This window comes from Trachemys scripta, chromosome 7 (assembly GCF_013100865.1).
Source record: "Trachemys scripta elegans isolate TJP31775 chromosome 7, CAS_Tse_1.0, whole genome shotgun sequence".
Classification (NCBI taxonomy): Eukaryota; Metazoa; Chordata; order Testudines; family Emydidae; genus Trachemys; species Trachemys scripta.
The window spans coordinates 5,905,635-5,925,356 of NC_048304.1; the positions used below are offsets into that span (position 1 = coordinate 5,905,635).

A 19,722-nucleotide genomic window follows, 5' to 3' on the forward strand; every position below is an offset into this window, starting at 1 on the left:
CTTGTTAAATTTTCAAACAAGCACCTTCAGGTTTTCTTTTATGCTGCCCCCTTGCAGTGTTCTTCCTCAAATCCCTCTTAAAACTCTGTGATGCCTATAGAAAACTTGACAATGGATAGGCCATAAGAACAGCCATACTGGGTCAGATCAAAGGTCCATCTAGCCCAGTATCCTGTCTTCTGACAGTGGCCAATGCCAGGTGCTTCAGACGGAATGAACAGAACAGGTAATTATCAAGTGATCCATCCCCTGTCGCCCATTCCCAGCCTCTGGCAAACAAAGGCTAGGGACACCATTCCTGCCCATCCTGGCTAATAGCCATTGGTAGACCTATCCTCCAGGAACTTATCTAGTTCTTTTTTGAACCCTGTTATAGGCTTGGCCTTCACAACATTCTCTGGCAAAGAGTTCCACAGGATGACTGTGCGTTGTTTGAAGAAATAATTACATTCATTTGTTTTAAACCTGTTGCCTATTAACTTCATTTAGTGACTCCTAGTTCTTGTGTTATGAGAGGGAGTAAATAACACTTCCTTATTTACGTTCTCCATACCAGTGATTTTATAGATCTCTATCATATCCTCCCCCCCATGCCTGTCATCTTTTTTCCAAGCTGAAAAGTCCCTTAATTAATCTCTCTTCATACAGAAGCTGTTCCATACCCCTAATCATTTTTGTTGCCCTTTTCTATACCTTTTCCAATTCCAATATATCTTTTTTGAGATGGGGCGACCAGATCTGCATGCAGCATTCAAGATGTGGGCATACCAGGGACTTGTATAAAGGCAATATAATATTTTCTGTCCTATTACCTATCCCTTTTTTAATGATTCCCAACATTCTGTTGGCTTTTTTGACTGCCGCTGCACATTGAGTGGATGTTTTCAGAGAACTCTCCACAATGGCTCCAAGATCTCTTCATTGATAACAGCTAATATAGACCCCATCATTTTACATGTATAGTTGGGATTATGTTTTCCAATGTGCACTACTTTGCATTTATTAACATTGAATTTCATCTGCCATTTTGTTGCCCAGTCACCCAGTTTTGTAAGTTCCCTTTGTAACTCTTCACAGTCTGCTTTGGACTTAACTATCTTGAGTACTTTTGTATCATTTGCAAATTTTGCCACCTCACTGTTTACCCCTTTTTCCAGATCATTTATTAATATGTTGAACAGCACTGGTCCCAGTACAGACCCTGGGGGACACCACTACAGTAACTCCTCACTTAAAGTCATCCCGGTTAACCTTGTTTGGATGTTAAGTTGCTGATCAATTAGGGAACATACTCATTTAAAGTTGTGCAATGCTCCCTTCTAAGTCGTTTGGCAGCCGCCTGTTTTGTCCCCTGCTTGCAGGAAGAGCAGCCCGTTGCAGCTAGCTGTGGGTGGTTGGAACCAGGGTGGACCGGCAGCCCCCCATCAGCTCCCCCTATAAGCTCCCCGCTCCCCTAAGTTCCCTGTGCAGCAGCTGTCCGCAGTTCAGCTGTGTCCCTCCCCCCACTGCCATGTGCTGCTCCCGCCCTCTGCCTTGGAGCTGCTCCCAGAGACTCCTGCTTGCTTTACGGGGGGAGGGGGGAAAGAGGCGGGCTAATGTCAGGGTGTCTCTCCCTCCCCCCCGCACCCCGTTTACCCCATCTTCCATAGAGCAAGTGGAACACACGATAGAGGGAGCTTCCAGACAGCAGCAACTGCAGTCTAGTCTCAGCTTGCTGATCTAATTAACAAGGCAGTGTACTTCTAACCCCACTCTTCGTACTTAAAGGGGAAATGCGCATCTCTCTCTCTCACACTCACACACATACACACAGGGTGTGTGTCTCTGTCTGCCCTCCCTCCTTTCCTGCTGCCTAGTAGAGTGGGAGAGTTAACCCTTGAGGGCTCAGCCCAGGTATGGCTCTATGTTTTTTGCTGCCCCAAGCAAAAAAAAAAAAAAAAAGCTCCAAGAATGCAACTGCAGGAGCAAAACTGTGCTGCCGCAAGCACTTGCTTGGTTTGCTGGTGCCTGGAGCTGGCCCTGGCTCAGCCTGTTGCTAGTTCATCATTTAGCAGTAAGGCATTCCTGGGAAATAGCCCACTCTCCTATTCCACCACCTCAACCAAGCTTCACCATCATCATCACTGTGTACCAGTATTAAATGGTTTGTTTAAAACTCTGTGTGTGTGTGTGTGTGTGTGTGTAAAATATAGTCTTTTGTGTAATGAAAACAATGTCCCTGGAACCTAACCTCCCCATTTACATTAATTCTTATGAGGAAATTGGATTTGCTTAATGTTGTTTTGCTTAAAGTCGCATTTTTCAGGAACAGAACTACAATGTTAAGTGAGGAGTTCCTGTATCTACCTCTCTCCATTCTGAAAACTGACCATTTATTCCTACCTTTTGTTTCCTATCTTTTAACCAGTTACTGATCCAGTTTTAACCAATTACAATCTTTTAACCAGAACAATGCTGACCAGTATTTCTTGTCATCTCCTTGTGCTCCCCGTCTGTCCGTTCTACCCACTTGTTGTCACTTGTCTTACATTTAAAACTGGAAGCTCTTTGGGGCAGGGACCTTCTTGCTATGTGTTTGCACAACATGGGGTCTTGGTGCATGCGTGGGACTCCTGGGCACGAGGATGATACAAATAAACAACAAAGTAACGTGACACTGGAAAGAGCCCATTGGCAGATGATGCTTTTGTGGGGCCCTGGGCCAGAGCAAGTGGGGGCCCCTCCCCACTCCTTCTGCCTGCAGTCCCCCCTCTGCCTCCTCCCACACTCCTATCGGGGAGCAAGGTCGGGGCTCGGGGACTTCCCCTGCTCCCTGGCAGTAGTGCTGGGTGGGCGGAGCTGGACAAGCCCCTGTGCCCGGATCCTGCTCCTCGCCAGGAGTGCCACGGGTAGAGCAGGTCAGCTGCGGGGGTGCCCATTTTTCAGGGCCCCCGGACACGGGCCCTGTTGGTCCAGTGGCTAATCCGCCTGCCGTTTGTTCTAGCCACAGTCTACAGCTGCCATTTAAAATTAAAGCTCCAAAAGGTGAAAAATTAGATTTAAGAGTAGAACTGCCAGATCACACATTCCAGTGTGGGTTTATTTGGTTGATAACACAATCAAATGTAACTGCAGCTCTCCTTTATTTCCTGGTGTTACTGAAGGAATGATACGACACTTTAAATTAAATCTGGGAGGAGCCGGTTTAGGTGACTCATGAAAAATAGTATCCATAAGCCAAAAGTGATGCGGAACAGTACATGAGCACACAGAGTTAACTTTCCTCATAACTTTTGGGCATGGAAAATATCAACCACCACTCTCCATTAACTCAACTCTTTGCATTTAATACACTCTTTTTAGGCCAGCCCTTAAGAGGGCAAGAACATTCCACATAGATAAATGGTGGATGGGGCTGAAATGTTCTCTCCTGCAGAGGGCAGTGTGACACAATCTCAGGGGAAGATTTGTAAAACTAAAAATGGGAGATAGGCACCAACCTCCAGGTTACAGTCAAACTTCCATTTATGCCTCAAAAAAAACCCTCCCCCTAAAACGACAGTAGATCTGCTTCCCAGTCAGTAGGCCTATGAACAAAACAAATTGCAAGGGAAACTTTCCAAATTCAAATACATTCTGCGATTTCCCTAATGAGCCACAATACAAGAAAGTGAAACAAAAATAAATTGTGCAAATGTCAGAAGATCTTCAATGACTAGCATGACAACACACAGCCTACCACCAAAAATACATCTTCCCGCATTTATAGCAATAATATTTAGCTCGCATATAGTGTTTTCCTTCTGCAGATCTCAAAATACTTCATCAGTGGAGGCGGCGCCAGTAATATCTATTATACAGAGAGGGAAACTGAGGCACAGAAAGGCAAATGCCCTTTCTTAGCAGGTCACTGGCAGAGCAGAAATGGAAACCAGGTCGCCTGCCTCCAAATCCAATGCCTCCCAGTCAACACTGCCTCGCTACTACTTATTACTCACTTTCACGCTCCCTTTTAAGATGAGTCAATAACAGAGCATTATTATTATTTATTTGTATTACTGGAGTGCCTAGGAGTCCAAGACATGGACCAGGACTCTACTGTGCTTGGTGCTGTAGATACACAGAAGAACAAAGACAAGGCCCACCCCAATCTACGGATTAGACAAGAGACAACAAACACATGGCTATAGACAGGCTGACAGGAAGTATAAGGGAACAATGAGACAATATTGATCAGCATATCACACATATCAGATATTCCATTCCCTATCCTGGGTCACTGAAGAAGAGATTATGGGTAGTTCTACCCATCTCTACATACCATTGTTAACACATGTATGGTGTATTTTTAGATAGATTGGGCAGGCAGGCATTTCATCTCAACCAATGACCACAAAAGAAATACAATGCATCAGTAGCTAAAAAGGCACCACTTTGCCTGTCAGTGATTTCCTCTCCTCAGTGAAATGAAGGTGGTTGTAATGTAGATCGCTTAATTCTTCTCTAGACAGAGAGGACTAGATTCTGGCTTTCGGCACAATTCTCTGCAAAGGGTGATGCATAAGTTCTACCCACTCCAAGAGCAGTCTTATGACTCTGCGGCCTTGGCTACTTGGCCATTTATTTAAGCCAGTGAAAAACACACTGCAGAAGCTCTTAGTTCAGGTTAAAGTCGGCTTATTTTGGTTTGGCTTAACCCTGTTCTTAGTCACCTGAAGCTCACACCTGAAGCTCAAACCAATAGAACTGTAATTTACGTCAATGTAATATAGTGCTCACCCAGCTTTTTGCACTAGGATAAGCAAATCGATTTAAAAATCAACCCTTTAGCTAAAGCAGTACACTTAGACAAGCCCAGAAACACATTTCTGAGGAACTATCTTCTCTGCAAGGGCGGCTCTAGCTTTTTTGCCGCCCCAAGCATGGCAGGCAGGCTGCCTTCGGCGGCTTGCCTGCGGGAGGTCCGCCAGTCCCGTGGCTTCGGCATACCCGCCGCTGAATTGTCGCCAAATCCTCGGGACCGGCGAACCTCCCGCAGGCATGCCGCCGAAGGCTGCCTGACTGCCGCCCTCGCAGGGACCGGCAGGCGCCCCCCACGGTTTGCCGCCCCAGGCACGCGCTTGGAGCGCTGGTGCCTGGAGCCGCCGCTGCTTCTCTGCCCTGTTTCCAAGGAGTTGTAATCTACTGCTGGCTACAAACATCAGTGACATTTTCTCACTTCCCACTCCCACGCTGGCTCAGCTAATTATGGGTCCAACAGTTCTGTATCCCTGCTCCGGGTAGGAAGTGAGCAGATGAGCAGTCGCGCGTACTCCCATGTAGATGCCTCAGGAGGAGTCCCTTACTCACTTATGCAGGCATAAAGTCTAAGTGAGAACCTAGCCCTCAATGCAAGTAGCTAGACAGGGCCATATTAACCATCTTACAGCAGAATTCTTTGGAAAGAGAAATAGGAGGCACTCAGAACTGGGACAGATGCTCTACTAATGACATCAATGGAGTTACCACAATTTAGACCCATATAGGATTGGACATATTGATCTTACACCAGGAAATAAAAGCGGAGCTCTAGTTATTGTAAACACGTACCCACCATGCACAAGAGGCATTTGGTCATCTGAGCAATCCAACACGCTACAACAAACTCCAGCACAAACCCAGGCAACTCCACTGAACGTCATCTGGGAACATGAATTTGAACTACAACAGGTCAACATTTTCGGAATTACAAATTTTTGAGGTAATTTTTAGTCAAAAATATTTTAATTTAAAATAATTGTCAGGAATTTCAGCTTGAACCGTCATGATTTTACACGCATACCAAATATCAATGTTTTTGTGATGATCTGCAGTAAACCCAGCAGCATATCTAATTTGCTTCCAACCTTCAAACAGTAACACTTGAGGTTGAGTGCTTGCATGAGAACATAGATCAGAATAACAGTTTCATTATTAGCGCCGAGAGTTTTCATTCTTAGGTGAACATTACAGATCCTCTTAAACCAAAAATAATCCATTGTAGGTTTCACAGGATTCTTATGACACAAGAATTAGTTTCAGTTTGAAAATATTTTCCATTTACATTGCAAAAAGCAGTACTACAATTTCATGATGGCCTTAAATTATGCAAACCTCTACAGGCTTATATTTTAAAGAGAGAAATACATTGCAACTATGACACTAAAGCAGAATGCTCCCATTATAAACAGATATCATTAACAGAAGATGTATTTTTCATATTAAGGTAGTAAACAAGAACATGCAGGATTCTTGTCATATATGATACTAACCACTTCAACACCCGCCCCCGTACAATTAGACCTCTATGCAATTACATTTTCCAGACATGATATTTGAAATTAGAGATAATATACTGCATACAAGAACCTACCATAAAACAAAGAATGCTAAAACTTGCCATGATCTGGCTGTCAGCTTCATAACTTTGCTATTAATTTTCCCTTCTGCTAGTATTTGAGGCTTAAACACACTTACATTGATTTCCCCCCCCCCCCCCCAAACTAGCCCCAAACCACTTTGATAATTTTTGAGACACACTTGAAAAACTTTCACAGAGCCTGGTAAAACTGAGATGGCTGACCCTGACCCTGAAAAAGAAATCAGCTTCATATAAAATATTTTCAGACACTGATTTTCACCAATAACATGTGACATTTTTAGTGTCATGAAGAAATACTGGCGCATTAGCCATTCTCAACCAGCATGGTCAAATACTTTTTATGGACAGCCATCAAGTGGCAAATGATGGGAAATGAAGTAATTCATGCATACAAACCTGCTCATTCTATGCATAATCCTACCATTTCTGAAGCATCTGTACTAGCAGGTAACTTCTGTTGTGGACTGTTTCTCCAGTCTAGCAATATCCCCCTTCCCACCTTGCGCCACACACTCACACCCACGCACAGCTAAATCCCTGCTAGAGATTCAAAGATCCTTCCACTTCAGTATGTGGCCTATCAAATCAAACTAGGAGACAGACCTGGGTTCTCATCCGTGCTTCCACATTGACTTGTTTTGACTATATAATGCACCCTATGTAAATATTAAGCTTTATTATTTTTCACACGTACCTCTCAAGGCATCAGAGTGATTGTGTTCTGCTTCAGGAGAGCTGGACACAACCCCACTGTCCCGAGTTATTATACAAAGTCCACTTATGCATGTGCACTTATGTTGTGGGCACAAGTGACATCATTTACAAGTGGAACACTTGATGGTGCATACACAAAAGGGGTTCTGAGGAGATGGCACGCACACCAACAGAGGCCACATTTTAAAACCCGGCTGTGACAGATCTGACCACCCCTTTTCCAAAAAAAGACTGAACATATTTCAACGGGGAAAGGCTCAGAAGTATTTTAATCTGTAGCTCTATTACCAGCTAACTGTATTGCCAGCAGCTCAGCAGTTAAGCAGTTCGAAACATTTATTTGTAGATATGCTTGCATGTCAAACTCAGCCAGTTTTCAACACACGTTGCTACTCTTGCGACATACCAGAAATGCAGATCCCATTAGAACCACAGACAAGGATGACGCGAACATCCAAACAGCCTTTCCTGCAAATGGGGCTCCCTGTGCTGATGATCTAAGAGCTATGTTTTCTTCTGCTATTCCTACAACTGTGCCTTTCTTTGACACAATGCGTCAGCAATGCAGATACTGTCTGTGATATGCTGCAGCAGTTGGCTTTAGCTTTACCATCCAGTTTGGATTTCCCAGGTGAAGGGTCTGGTCTGGTCAGCTAATCCATTCCTCTGAGTGCATGTCAAACCACGGTCTGCTTGCCTGTCGTAGGCTTACCGCTTCCTACTGTTCTACAAAGTGCTCAACCATGTAGGTGTCAAAACATATTATAGACAGAGGCAGTAGCAGTACTCCAGCTAAGAGTTCGTGGGCTTTTTCCATTTTAAACGTTGGATTGGAGAGGATCTTCACTCCATCAGTCTAATAGACCGTTTCATTGGCACACAAGGTGCCAACCTGCATGCTCATATAAAAAAAAAAAAGCTGCTTAAAAATGTAAAGTCTTTTTTTAATATACAAGGGCAAATAAAAAGTCATTTGGATCAGACTTCAGAAACTGGGGTTGTTTGTTGTTGTTTTCATAAGGGGTCATAACAGAGTCAAAACATTTAGGAATAAAACTGCTTTTCAGCTAGATTAGTACTAGTTGATTTTTAGAAAAGAACATTTTGAAAAGGGGGGGGGGAGAGGATATGCAGAGGTTCGTTCTTTCTTTCTAACTTTATTCACTTGTCTCACTCACTTGCACATCACCAAAATCTCATGAGGAGAACGTAGGTCCTTGCAGCCCACATCATATCATCACATTTAAATGGCAAAACAAAGTCACCGTAAAACCTATGTGGGCCAGCCTAAGACAATAAAGCCCAACTCTGTGGAGACTTCCTGGTGGGTTCAAAGGGAGGACAATGCCAGTTATAATGCTCTTGAAAGAAATCAAGGAAAATAAGCACAATTGACTGCACTCCGGGTGGGGTTTTCAAAAGTGCATTAGGTTGTTAAGCACCCAGATTTTAAATGGGCGTTGTCGCCTAACTCACTTAGGTGCTTTTGGAAATGCCAGCCTACAACGTTTCTCAGGAAATACAAATACACACAATGGACCTTCTGAATTCCAGAAGGAGGTAGCGCTGATGGGGTCCAGGAGACTTCTTACCAGAGAATCTATCCATCCAGCTGCCTAACGCTCCATACCACCAGGAATGTCTGAGTGTTTGGCTGGAGGACTACTTTGTGTGATCCTTTACACACATGGAATTATATTTGACCTGTGAAGAACCAGCCAGTTTCTGCATTGCTCAGTTGCTGCAAAACTGGCGGAGGCTGGCGGAGGTGAGAACGCTCTGATGCTTGTGTTTCTGGCATTATGCTCAGCATTATTTTAATGAACTTGTCGACGTCCAATTCCCTTGCTCTCAGCCTTTCCTTTACAGTGACATTTGCTCACGCAAACGGAGCAATCTCCATGTATCACTCTAATGCCAGTGTCCCTGGTCTAAACCTCCCTTCCTCAATTAACACTCATCTACCACAGACTTCAAAGAGCGGAGAGCAGGTTTTGCGGAGTAATGCAGAAACTGACACGGACCCACTGCTAATGCCAATTTCCTTGGCAATAACCTTTCTGACACTACCGGCAAGAAAGTGGAATGATTCCTGCCTTCAAGTGCTCAGTCATCTCTTACTTTGCCTTTTTAAAGTCCTGTTTTCAGCCAACTCAGCAGAACACTCTCTCCTGCCCTCAGTCACCTCTGCCCACCCCAAATGAACCCTTCCTCTCCTCAACACTCACAGTGACTGAGTAAGGCAATAAGGCAAAAACCAGCCCAGTCACTGCGTTAAACGGATTGTTTTCAAATCAGCTGCTAACATTCTACAGGTCACGTATTGATCCTATTGAAGTCAATGGCAACATTCCCTATGATTTCAAAGGGCACATGAGTTTGCTTGACATGTTTACAATAAACATCTTTAAATGCTTTTTTATTATTATTATTTTTTAAAACAGGGTACAGATTTCCATAGAGCTTGTCTAGTCTGTGCCAGCTCACGTGTAAAAGCATAAAGGGGCTTAATGAAGTGTTTGTGGAAGGAACTTGATTCATACAGTAGCGCTAGGTGGACATTTGGTTGGTATCTTACAACTCTGAGTTCCAAGGTCATTTGGAGCAGAGTCAGGCCAATTCTTTTGAGCAGCCCACCATCTCTCTCCAAATATTTAGCTCTGGGAGGCCCAGTCAATATTTTGGTCAGTTTGGGCCCCCAATCCAATGTCACCGCTCGAGCCATTTGTTTATCAAGAACACCAGCAGGTTTTTCAGTGCTATTGTACTCACTCAGGCCTGTTGCATTCTCGAACGGCGGTTTTTATGCCACCACCACAGGTTCTTGAACAGCTTCCAAAGGGACTCCACGATCCCCACGCTCCATCTGTTACCGGCGCCTCTCGCTCCTTGGGGACACACACGCCATACTTGCAGTGCTGTAGGCAAAAGAGAGCATCACAGAACCATTCTTTTCCGTTACAGAATATTGACGTTGTAGAGGATAGCAATCAAAATTTCCCCTCGGTTTTCAGCCCATGTTCCTTTGTCTGCCTTTTCTCAACAACTACATTCACAAGGAAAGGAACGTTTTACAAAATCAGCCTTAATTTACTGTTCATCGCACTGGCTCAAAAACTAGGGAAAACATTTTTAAATGATACAGCGCTTAAAATCCCGGTGTCTGATCCTGCCTTCACCAAAATCAAGGATGAAACTCACATGTCCCAACTCCGGAAACCACTACATGCTTAGCTTTCGCTTCAGGCACGTGCTTACGTGCTTTTCTGACTTCAGTAACAATAAGAGCGGGTCACGTAGCATTATACTGCTCTGCATGAGATTAGGGTGAAGCAGCAGGTTCAAAACTTTTGCATCCTTAAAAGGTGAAGACCAGCCAGATTGCAGAGGCCAGAAGAGTGATTTATAGAGAAACGATAACAGCTACACCAGCCAAAAAATACCCCCTGTTTACTGCTCCTGAACTGTAAAGCAACACTCGTAGTGACGACTTTTGAAAAAAGCTACTTATCTGATTTTCTGGCTACAGGCTGAGAGCCACAATGCATCAGTAAAAAGAGACAGATGATCAGGAATATAAAGAAAGAAAAATCTCCTGAACTGTAGAAACTGCCAGAATAAAAGGTAAGGGAAAACATAAGAAAAGTAGGGCAATAAAAACGGCAAATAAAAACAAGTGGGGTTCCCCCACCCCCATCGCCATTGCCCCTAGAAGCCCTACTTGGTGACCAGGACCCTATTGTGCTTTTTAACATGGAGGGTAATTAACCACTGACATAACTCGCCCAGGGAAGTGAGACATTCCTCATACAATTGGTGCTGTTCATTGGAGACGGGATGTCTTTCCAAAAGTCATTCTCTGTCTAATCCAACCACAAGGTACTGGGCTCAATAAATGCTCCCCTGCAGAAACTACTGGGTCAAATTCTACAGCCCGGGCTATGCAAGGGGTGAGACAAGGTGATCATAATGATCCCTTCTGGACTTAAAATCTATGAACGTGGCTATTTGCGACATCCTATTTTTATATTAAAAACAACACTCCAGAGCCTACAGTGGGGGGGATGGGAAAGGAGGCAAAAGCGAAGGCTACCAGTTTGTCTGCAGCGCATCCTGTTGCCTTGGAGTACTGAAGGGTTTTTGAATAACGGCTGCAGATCACGTAGGCTCCAACATCTAAGAAGAGTGGGATGAAATAGGGCCCTGATCCTGAAAACACTTATGTACGTGAGTAGCTTTAGGCAACCAAGTAGTCCCAAGCCTTGTCTACACTACGGGGGGAGATCGATCTACGTTAGCTGAAGTCAACGTACTTAGATCTTACTGCGGGGTCCATGCTATGCTATGTCGACTGGAGACGCTCTCCCGTCGACTCCCCTTGCATGTCTTGTTCAGGTGGAGGACAGGAGTCGACCGGAAAGCGATCAGCGGTCGATTTAGCAGGTCTTCGCTAGACCCGCTAAATTGACCACTGATGCATTGATCGCCATGTGTCCAGCCCCTGGTAAGTGTAGACAAGTCCCCAGTTACTTGTGTAAAACAATTTACATTCATAAGTGTTTGAAGGATTGCAAGCTAATAGCCTGATCGATGCATTTCTTATTTGGGAGTGCTTAAAGTATTTGAATGTTTAAAAAAAATTCCACTTTATTGGCAATAATGTTAAATGTGATTCTGGTTCAGCAGTCAATCTCTATTCATGGGAAATCAATGGTGCTTAATTGCTTTGGGGCCAAAAATAAATCAAACACCCTCCATCGACTTTTCAGCGCCACTGCAACATGTACGGCTATTCCTCTGACATCGCGACAGCTTCTTGAAACTCAAGGATCTGGCACAAAATTCTTCTCAGAAAGTGACGGTCCGTGTTTCTGGGCATTTATAAAGGGATCAGCAAGAGGTTTCATCCTAACAGATGGAGCCTGTTTTCCGTGAATGCTTGGGTGCAAAACACTCTGCAGCAAGGAATGTGGGTACCTTCAAAGTCACTCTGATGCAATTTTTTTTGCCCTTTAAAAATGGCTGATTAGTTTTAGATCACATTTCAGGCACAATCTGAGCACTTTCCTGACGCAAAAACCTGTTGAAATCACTGTTGTTTGTTCGCGGTCTGCGCGGTGCCTAGCACAATCCGTGACCAGGGCTGTTAGGTAATAATTCTGCAGGAATAAAGACTGCAGATGTATAACAAAAATGATCATACCTGGATTGAGAGTTTAATACCAGAAATACTAATAGTTTACACAAATATGTTGCAAACAGTAACTCATGAATCTCCATAAATAGCCCCATGAGGTTGCGGAAGCAAGGTGACCATTCCCTTTTCTCAGACTATTGTTGGCCGTTTAATCTGGCCTCCTGGCTAGCTCCAGCCAGCAAATTCACCTAGAAAAGGGGTGGCCAACCTGAGCCTGAGAAGGAGCCAGAATTTACCAATGTACATTGCCAAAGAATCACAGGAATACATCAGCAGCCCCTCCCCCCCACTCCCAGCGCCTCCCGCCCACCGGCAGCCCCACCGATCAGCGCCTCCCGCTCCCTCCCCGCACCTCCTGATCAGCTGTTTTGTGGCATGCAGGAGGCTCCAGCGGGGAGGAGTGAGGGCACGGCAGGCTCAGGGGAGGGGACGGGAAGAGGTGGAGTGGGGGCAGGACTTGTGGCAGAGCCAGGGGTTGAGCAGTGAGCCCCCCCGGCACATTGGAAAGTTAGCACCTGTAGCTCCACCCACGGAGTCGGTGCCTATACAAGGAGCCGCATAGTAACTTCTGGAGAGCCGCGTGGGGCTCTGGAGCCACAGGTTGGCCACCCCTGACCTAGAACATCCCACCTCAACCCAGGTAGCGTGTGGATGAGGAAAGCGAGGCACAGAAAGCCCTTTGCACAAGCTCACAGATCCCAGGAATTCTCGCCTCCCTGTTCTATGCGCCGGCCAGCTGGGGAAATCCAATGTTAAACCTAAAGAAAATGTAGGGCCCAATCCAACTCCCATTAAACATCAATGGTGGTTGGATACGGCCTTTAAACCGGGCCGTCGTAAGCCTATCATAAAACAGGCCTTGCAATGAAAATGCTGACACACCCGTAACTAAAGTGGCACTGCTCAAATATTTAGACAAATCACAAACCATTCATCAAATTAATGCAGTGTCAACAAACATTGCTAGATTACTGCGGAGGCCGGACTGGCACGAAAAGAAACCGAAACGGAATGATCTCCATGGTAATGGAGTCAGAATTTGCTGATGCACCCTGGTTTCTCTGGCACGCTGGGCTCTGTTCATTTCATAGTTAATTTGTGACTGATCGCTACAGCCACAGAGAATCCGTGGGGAGTTTCAACAATTTTTTGCAGAACTATCCAGTCAAAACTCCATGGAAAAGCTGTGTAAAATCTCAAGAAAAAGTCTGAAAAAAGATTTCCCCACTTACTGTCCCTGGCCAGGTTTTATTCATCCTGAACGACTCCATGTCTTCTCTCTCACCTGCACATACACATCCCACACCACGCGCTGCAAAAACGCGTGATCAAATCTTTCTCCATTAGCAAGAACATTGCACATGCACTGGCTAACTGTGCAGGATGAGGATTGGAACTGGAGAAATATAGTCAGGTTTCCGAAGAGGGCTAGTTTAGTATGGCACCGGGGGCTCAGAAATGCAAACCAGGGCCAGCTGCTACCACGCTAAACCTATATAAACACTGGCCTCTCAGCATGCTTAAGAGAGATCTCTTTCCTCCAGCGCTGCCTGCCTGCCACTTGCTAATGAAACAAGTTGGTCCTAGGTGTGTTTGGCTAGCTGCTCACTGTTTGGGATGGGGTCTATTTGCTGGATTCATTTGAAGATGCGCTTGTCCACTAGTCTACAGCATGCCCTGGGTTTGCCTTCCTCTGCACACTTGATTACCAAGGGCCTGCCGCAGTACAGCCTGTTTTATTAAAAAGTCCTACGACGTCTGTTTCTCCATTGAGGGCCCAATCCTGCCATCTGATGCATACATCACTGCCACTGACGTTTCGAGACTTTAAGCACTGCAGGATGGGGCCCCGTCCTAGTTGTTTTCAGAGGCACACCGAGTCAGCAGCTGTCATCAAAGTAAAGAGACACGTGGCATCAAGATGGCAGTGCTGTCCCAGAGGAGAGACTTCCTGCAGAAATGTTGACTTCGGCAGTGAAGTATCCAGCCACACACACAGGCTTGGCACTGATGACCCAGTGAAGCAGACTGAATAACTTACGAATATAGGCAACTAACAGAGCTTGACATGACTTACAAGCTTCACATCTGATGGCTAAGGACACGGAACTCTGCCAGGAAATTACACTATTGATTATGTTCAGAATTTCAGGATTTGTGGTCATAAATAGCACATCATTAAAGAAAGAAAGAGAGAGAGAGAGAGAGAGATGTTCCACTTTAATAAACAGCAAGATTAAATTAAGGAAATACAGTTGTGTTTCTTGGAAACATACTGTGAATATTCAAGTTGCGTAACTTTCATGTCTTTTTTTGTTTGTTTTACATCTATGTTTAAATATTATTTTTGTGTTTTGGAAACACATGAATTAAAAACAAAAAAATATACAGCGTCTGCCAGAGCTCTCTTTCCTATGGGCCTGTGTCTTATGGAATGAGTGGAAGTGCTGTTGTTAATCCAGTTTTTGTCAGGACCAACTTCAAAATAACTTACGCAGACATAAATTCACGAAGGGAGGTCGTGATGGTGGAGGGAGGCATTGTAACAGAGTCTACTTTCCTTTGTCTCTTCAAGAGACTCCTAGATAATTCACCCAATCCAGAGCCCAAGCATCAGTTGACTTGCTACTAAATAGATTGTCAGGGGGCAGACAAGTGTACCAAGACTTCAATCATGCATAGCCTATACGACTACCTACTGCCCTAAACAAGAAACCCAAAATCATGATTATGCCTCTACCGGTAGCAAAAAAAGGCAACCATATCTGTAATTCTACGCTATTTGAAATAGTTTCTAAAACCACAAGAGATATGGATAAGTTTATTATCCTCTTTTTTTTGCATTGCTTATTTTAAAAATCAGTGAAGCAGTGATACTGTGAAACAAAAGTAAATGATCATCACAAGTATTCACCTAGCAAAGGCCAAAAAACTGAGGTTGGATTATTACTTGATTTAATTTGGTGTCAGCTTCAGTGCTCTCATATTCAAAATATGTGCAAGTTAATACTCCTCTGTTACATAAATAGCTTTGATTTAGGAATAAGATTTTAAGGTGGGGGATACGATATCCGAGTTGTTTTATCTCCGTTTGGACAGGCAAGCCCTTTGGTTTCCAAAGATATTTCCATTAAAAAAATGGCACTTTATTTTCTCTGCCAACCCATATATAACAGACTTTAAACAAGGCGACTTGAGGCCAAGCATTACTGAGTATGCAGGGCTGGCCACATCATAGCTTAGTTCTAAAATAGCTACTCATTCCAAAGAAATTAACTCCAGATTTTGTACATCAATGTTTTGCAAGACACAGCAAAATACGGGGGAGGATTTTTATGCTGCTCCAAACTTTGGAAGGGTAAATTAGACCAAAACGCAGAGATGCTCCCTCCTCCCACTTTTCTATAAGGCCCTTTGGCCCATATCCACAACATGACTAAGGGCAGGTCTTCACTACAGGGGGGGGGGGTCGATTTAAGATACGCAAATTCAGCTACGCGAATAGCATAGCTGAATTCGACCTATCGGAGTCGACTTACCCCGCTGTGAGGACGGCGGCAAAAATCGACCTCCGCGGCTCCCCGTCGACAGCGCTTACTCCCACCTCCACTGGTGGAGTAAGAGCGTCGATTCGGGGATCGATTGTCGCGTCCCGACGAGACGCGATAATTCGATCCCCTAGAGATCGATTTCTACCCACCGATTCAGGCGGGTAGTGTAGACCTAGCCAAAGGCATTGTGATGCTCAGAGTCAGGAAACCTAATTTTTAGGTGCTTAGCAAAAATCACAGGAACAACAATGCGCCCCACACAGCCTGAACTGGGTACCCAGACTCCCTATTCAATGAATGGGGAGAGAGAGGCACCTTAGACTGTGAGCCGCAAAAAGCCAGCATGCTAGGCAGGGACCCGCCAAGGGGAGATGCTGAGGAGAGGGGTGTACCCCAAACTCCACCGCCTTATGGGGATAGGCACCTAAGTCTGGTCTGGGCCTGTCTATGCTAGTGATCCACAGTTGGGAACGTTCTCCTGGACATTTAGGCATCTCAATCATTCCTTGCAAGAATGAGTTAGGTGCCTCGCTCCACACAAAGCAGCGGCGGTGATGCCTACTGGTTAGAGCATTCACCTGGGATGTGGAAGACCCAGGTTCAATTCCCACCTCAGGCAGAAGAGGAGAAAGGATTTGAACAGGGGTTTCCCAGGAGAGTACTATGGGATAGTCTGATCGGGGGAGAGGGTCTCCCTCACTCTCTCCTGTTGACGCTGTTCCACTGTGGCTAAATAGTGAAAGAGTCACTGGGAGGGAGGGAGAGGCAGACAGACAGAATATGCCCATTGGGGATTTGCTGGCTTAAAAACCAGAGGGTCCCCCCGACACGTGGCCAGACTTATGGACAATTGCCTTTAGACTTTTTTCAGACATCAGAGGCCTCAGCATCTGCCTCCATGCGGAAGAACAGGCATTTGCTGTGTACGTCCTTTGAGTCTCTGGGCATTGTTAACGCAGTGGTTTTATGCTACTGTGGCAGAGCGGCTGTTTGGCCTGTCTTTGGGCTCGGAACACCACACCTGAGAGGCTGATTCCCACAATTGGTGCAGTTATTCAGTTGCTGGTTAGGGCAAATAAAGAAAGAATGTGATTGGAGGAATGGGGGACGGCATGGGGTTGGCGGGGGACATTGGCCTGACTTCGTTTTCAGGCACATATTTTGGGCTGAGGAGCTCTGGATGGTCTCTTTTTGCATCTGTGATTTGTTAGGAATGGGACTGTAATTTCTGGATTTCGTTTTGAATTTTTTATCCCAATAAACATGAACAGACAGGATGATTCTAAAGCCAAGTGGTTCGGGCACCCAGCTGGAAAGCAGTAAGCTAGACCCACAGTCCAGTCTCCAGTGTTTATATACAGAGCTCCACATCAGACTATCCCATAACTCAGTGGTTAGAGCATGATCCTGAGAGGTGGGAGACCCCCCGTTCAAATCTTTTCTTCCTCTCTGCCTGAGGGGGGAATTGAACCCAGGTAAGTGCTCTAACCACTAGGCTAAAAAAATATCAGATGAGGCACTACCACCGCCATCACCTCCTAGAATTTGAAGGGGACCCAATCCAGTAGCTTAACTCTGAGCAGGCAGCCCTACTGGACTGGGCCCCATGGGTGAGATAGGTACTCCGATGCCCATTGCCTCATGCTTTGTGGATTACACTGGGACTTGGGCGGAAAATCGGCATCCATCCAGGCGCCTGGAGAGAAGCAGCCATGTGCATGATCAGCGACAGAAACTTTGGGGCCCAGGGAAGTTCTACCCTAAATACTTGGATGCAAGTAAGTTGAGGTGCCTACAGGAGTTTTGTGGATTGCAGTGAAGCCTAAAACTGGGACTTAGGCCCAGATCTACAAAGGTACTTAGATGCCTTTCTCCCTGCTCACCTTCGTATGACTGGGCTACTTCCAGATTCTGCATTGTGGGACTTGTGATTTCTCACTATTTTTACCAGGACTGACCACGAAAATAGTTACTATTGGGATTAGTGCTCCTGCCCGCCCACCCACTTTGAGCAGTCTAGGGTGACCAGATGTCCTGATTTTATAGGGACAGTCCTGATTTTGGGGTCTTTTTCTTATATAGGCTCTTATTACCCCCCACCCCTTGTCCTGATTTTTCACATTTGCTGTGTGGTCACCCTAGAGCAGTCCCATTGAAGTCAGTGGGAGATAGCTTGTTGCTTTAACTTTAAATTTACCGGTCATTAATTCTTACCACGTCTGAGTGTAATACATCTTCTTTATTTACTACAGTGCAATACAAATGCACACAGTAGCATCTCTTATACACACAGAGTAGTAAGACATTATCTGTTAGTCTTATATTGTGACCAATACCGAATGAAGTCGCTGAAAAATGACTCATTTGGGATAGGAAGTACACTGAATAGTTTTTTTCAAGATCAAGCCCGTATGCCTTTTAAAGGGTGAAATTCACCCTTATGCAGTGGGCCACCACAAGGTTTACGCATCCCTGAAGTTCCACTTAGGTCCTCAAAATCGGGTTCAAACTGACCACAATGATGCACAGGCCTTAGGCCGACTCTCTGACCAAGGGGGAACCTCAGGGAAAAGTGATGAAAATTAGTTAGAGCGGTAGACTGAGCCCACTGCCACACAGATCCAAAGAGCAGTATAAAAATGGGAATTTCAAGGTTATTCCCATGACACAGTCCCCTGCGTGGATGCATGAGAAGATGTACAATTTCTGTGCCTGTGCTTGTTCATCAGAAAGAAAAGTAAAACGATATATTATGCCCATTGACTTGAATCATCACTTAGCAAAACACGTTGACTAGAAAGGTTTCAGAAATGCAGAAAAATTTAATAATCTATTTCTTTTATGAAAGTATATGAGTCAAATATAGCCTAAATACATTTTAATTAAAATGCATTTAAAAGACTGTATGTATTAAGACCAGAGACTGGCAACCTTTGGCCAGCGGCCCATCAGGGAAAGCCCCTGGTGGGCCGGGCCGGTTTGTTTACCTCCGGCATCCGCAGGTTCAGCCAATCACAGCTCCTGTTGGCTGCAGTTCGCTGCTCCAGGATAATGGGGGCTGCGGGAAGTGGCGGCCAGCACGTCCCTTGGCCAAAGCCGCTTCCCACAGCCGCCATTGGCCTGGAACGGCGAATCATGGCCAGTGGGAGCTCAATCGGTCGAACTTGTGGAGGCTGCAGGTAAACAAATGCCAGGGGCTTTCCCTGACAGGCCGCATGACAAAGGTTGCCGATCCCTGTATTAGACAGTATTAGGGACAGCAAGTCTTCCAAGGCAATGACAGCTATAACTATTAATGGTTACCCAGCGTGTTACAAATGTAAATTTTTAAGACACAAGTCCTTGAAAACCATCAAGCATACAGCGGCTTGGGAAATGTTTTTTGTTCTTACAAAAAATTCTGATAAAAGCTAAAAAGTTTTGGTTGAAAATTTTCTTCAAAATGGTTGGGTTCTCCTGGAAAAACTAAAATCCCATAAACTATCCCCTCCGCCCCTCCAATTTTTGACATATGAACACTGAAAAATTGAGACCACAAAGTGAAACATTTTGTTGAAATCAGACATTTCCCACAGACATTTCCCTTTCTGATCAAAAAAATTGTTAAAGAAAGTTTCAAATGAAACATTTTGACCAGCTCTGTATTCTACTCTGAAGTTGTCCAAGCAAGGAGCCAATTTTAAACATACTAATTACCAACTGCATATATTTAACTTCCAATGAATGGGACAGGAAAAGCTCCCAGAGGTTGCTCAAGTAATTCCATGAAGTACAATTAGCTTTTCGAAAAGTAGAATACATTTCAAAAACACAATAATGGCAAACAGGAGATTATATAAGGAACAATTTAGAGCATTTGCAGATGATAGATTACTACATTA

The 19,722-nt window shown here is 44.8% G+C and overlaps 1 protein-coding gene across 1 annotated transcript in view; it reads right to left on the reverse strand.

Moving 5' to 3' along the window:
• The window catches only part of ADAMTS9 (ADAM metallopeptidase with thrombospondin type 1 motif 9), a 124,142-nt gene that overhangs the window by 73,296 nt on the left and 31,124 nt on the right, over positions 1–19,722 (reverse strand). Inside the window, exon 12 of the mRNA XM_034775562.1 lies at positions 9,866–10,011. Within this exon, the coding sequence (XP_034631453.1) occupies positions 9,866–10,011 (146 nt within the window). The remainder of the gene's footprint in view (positions 1–9,865; positions 10,012–19,722) is intronic.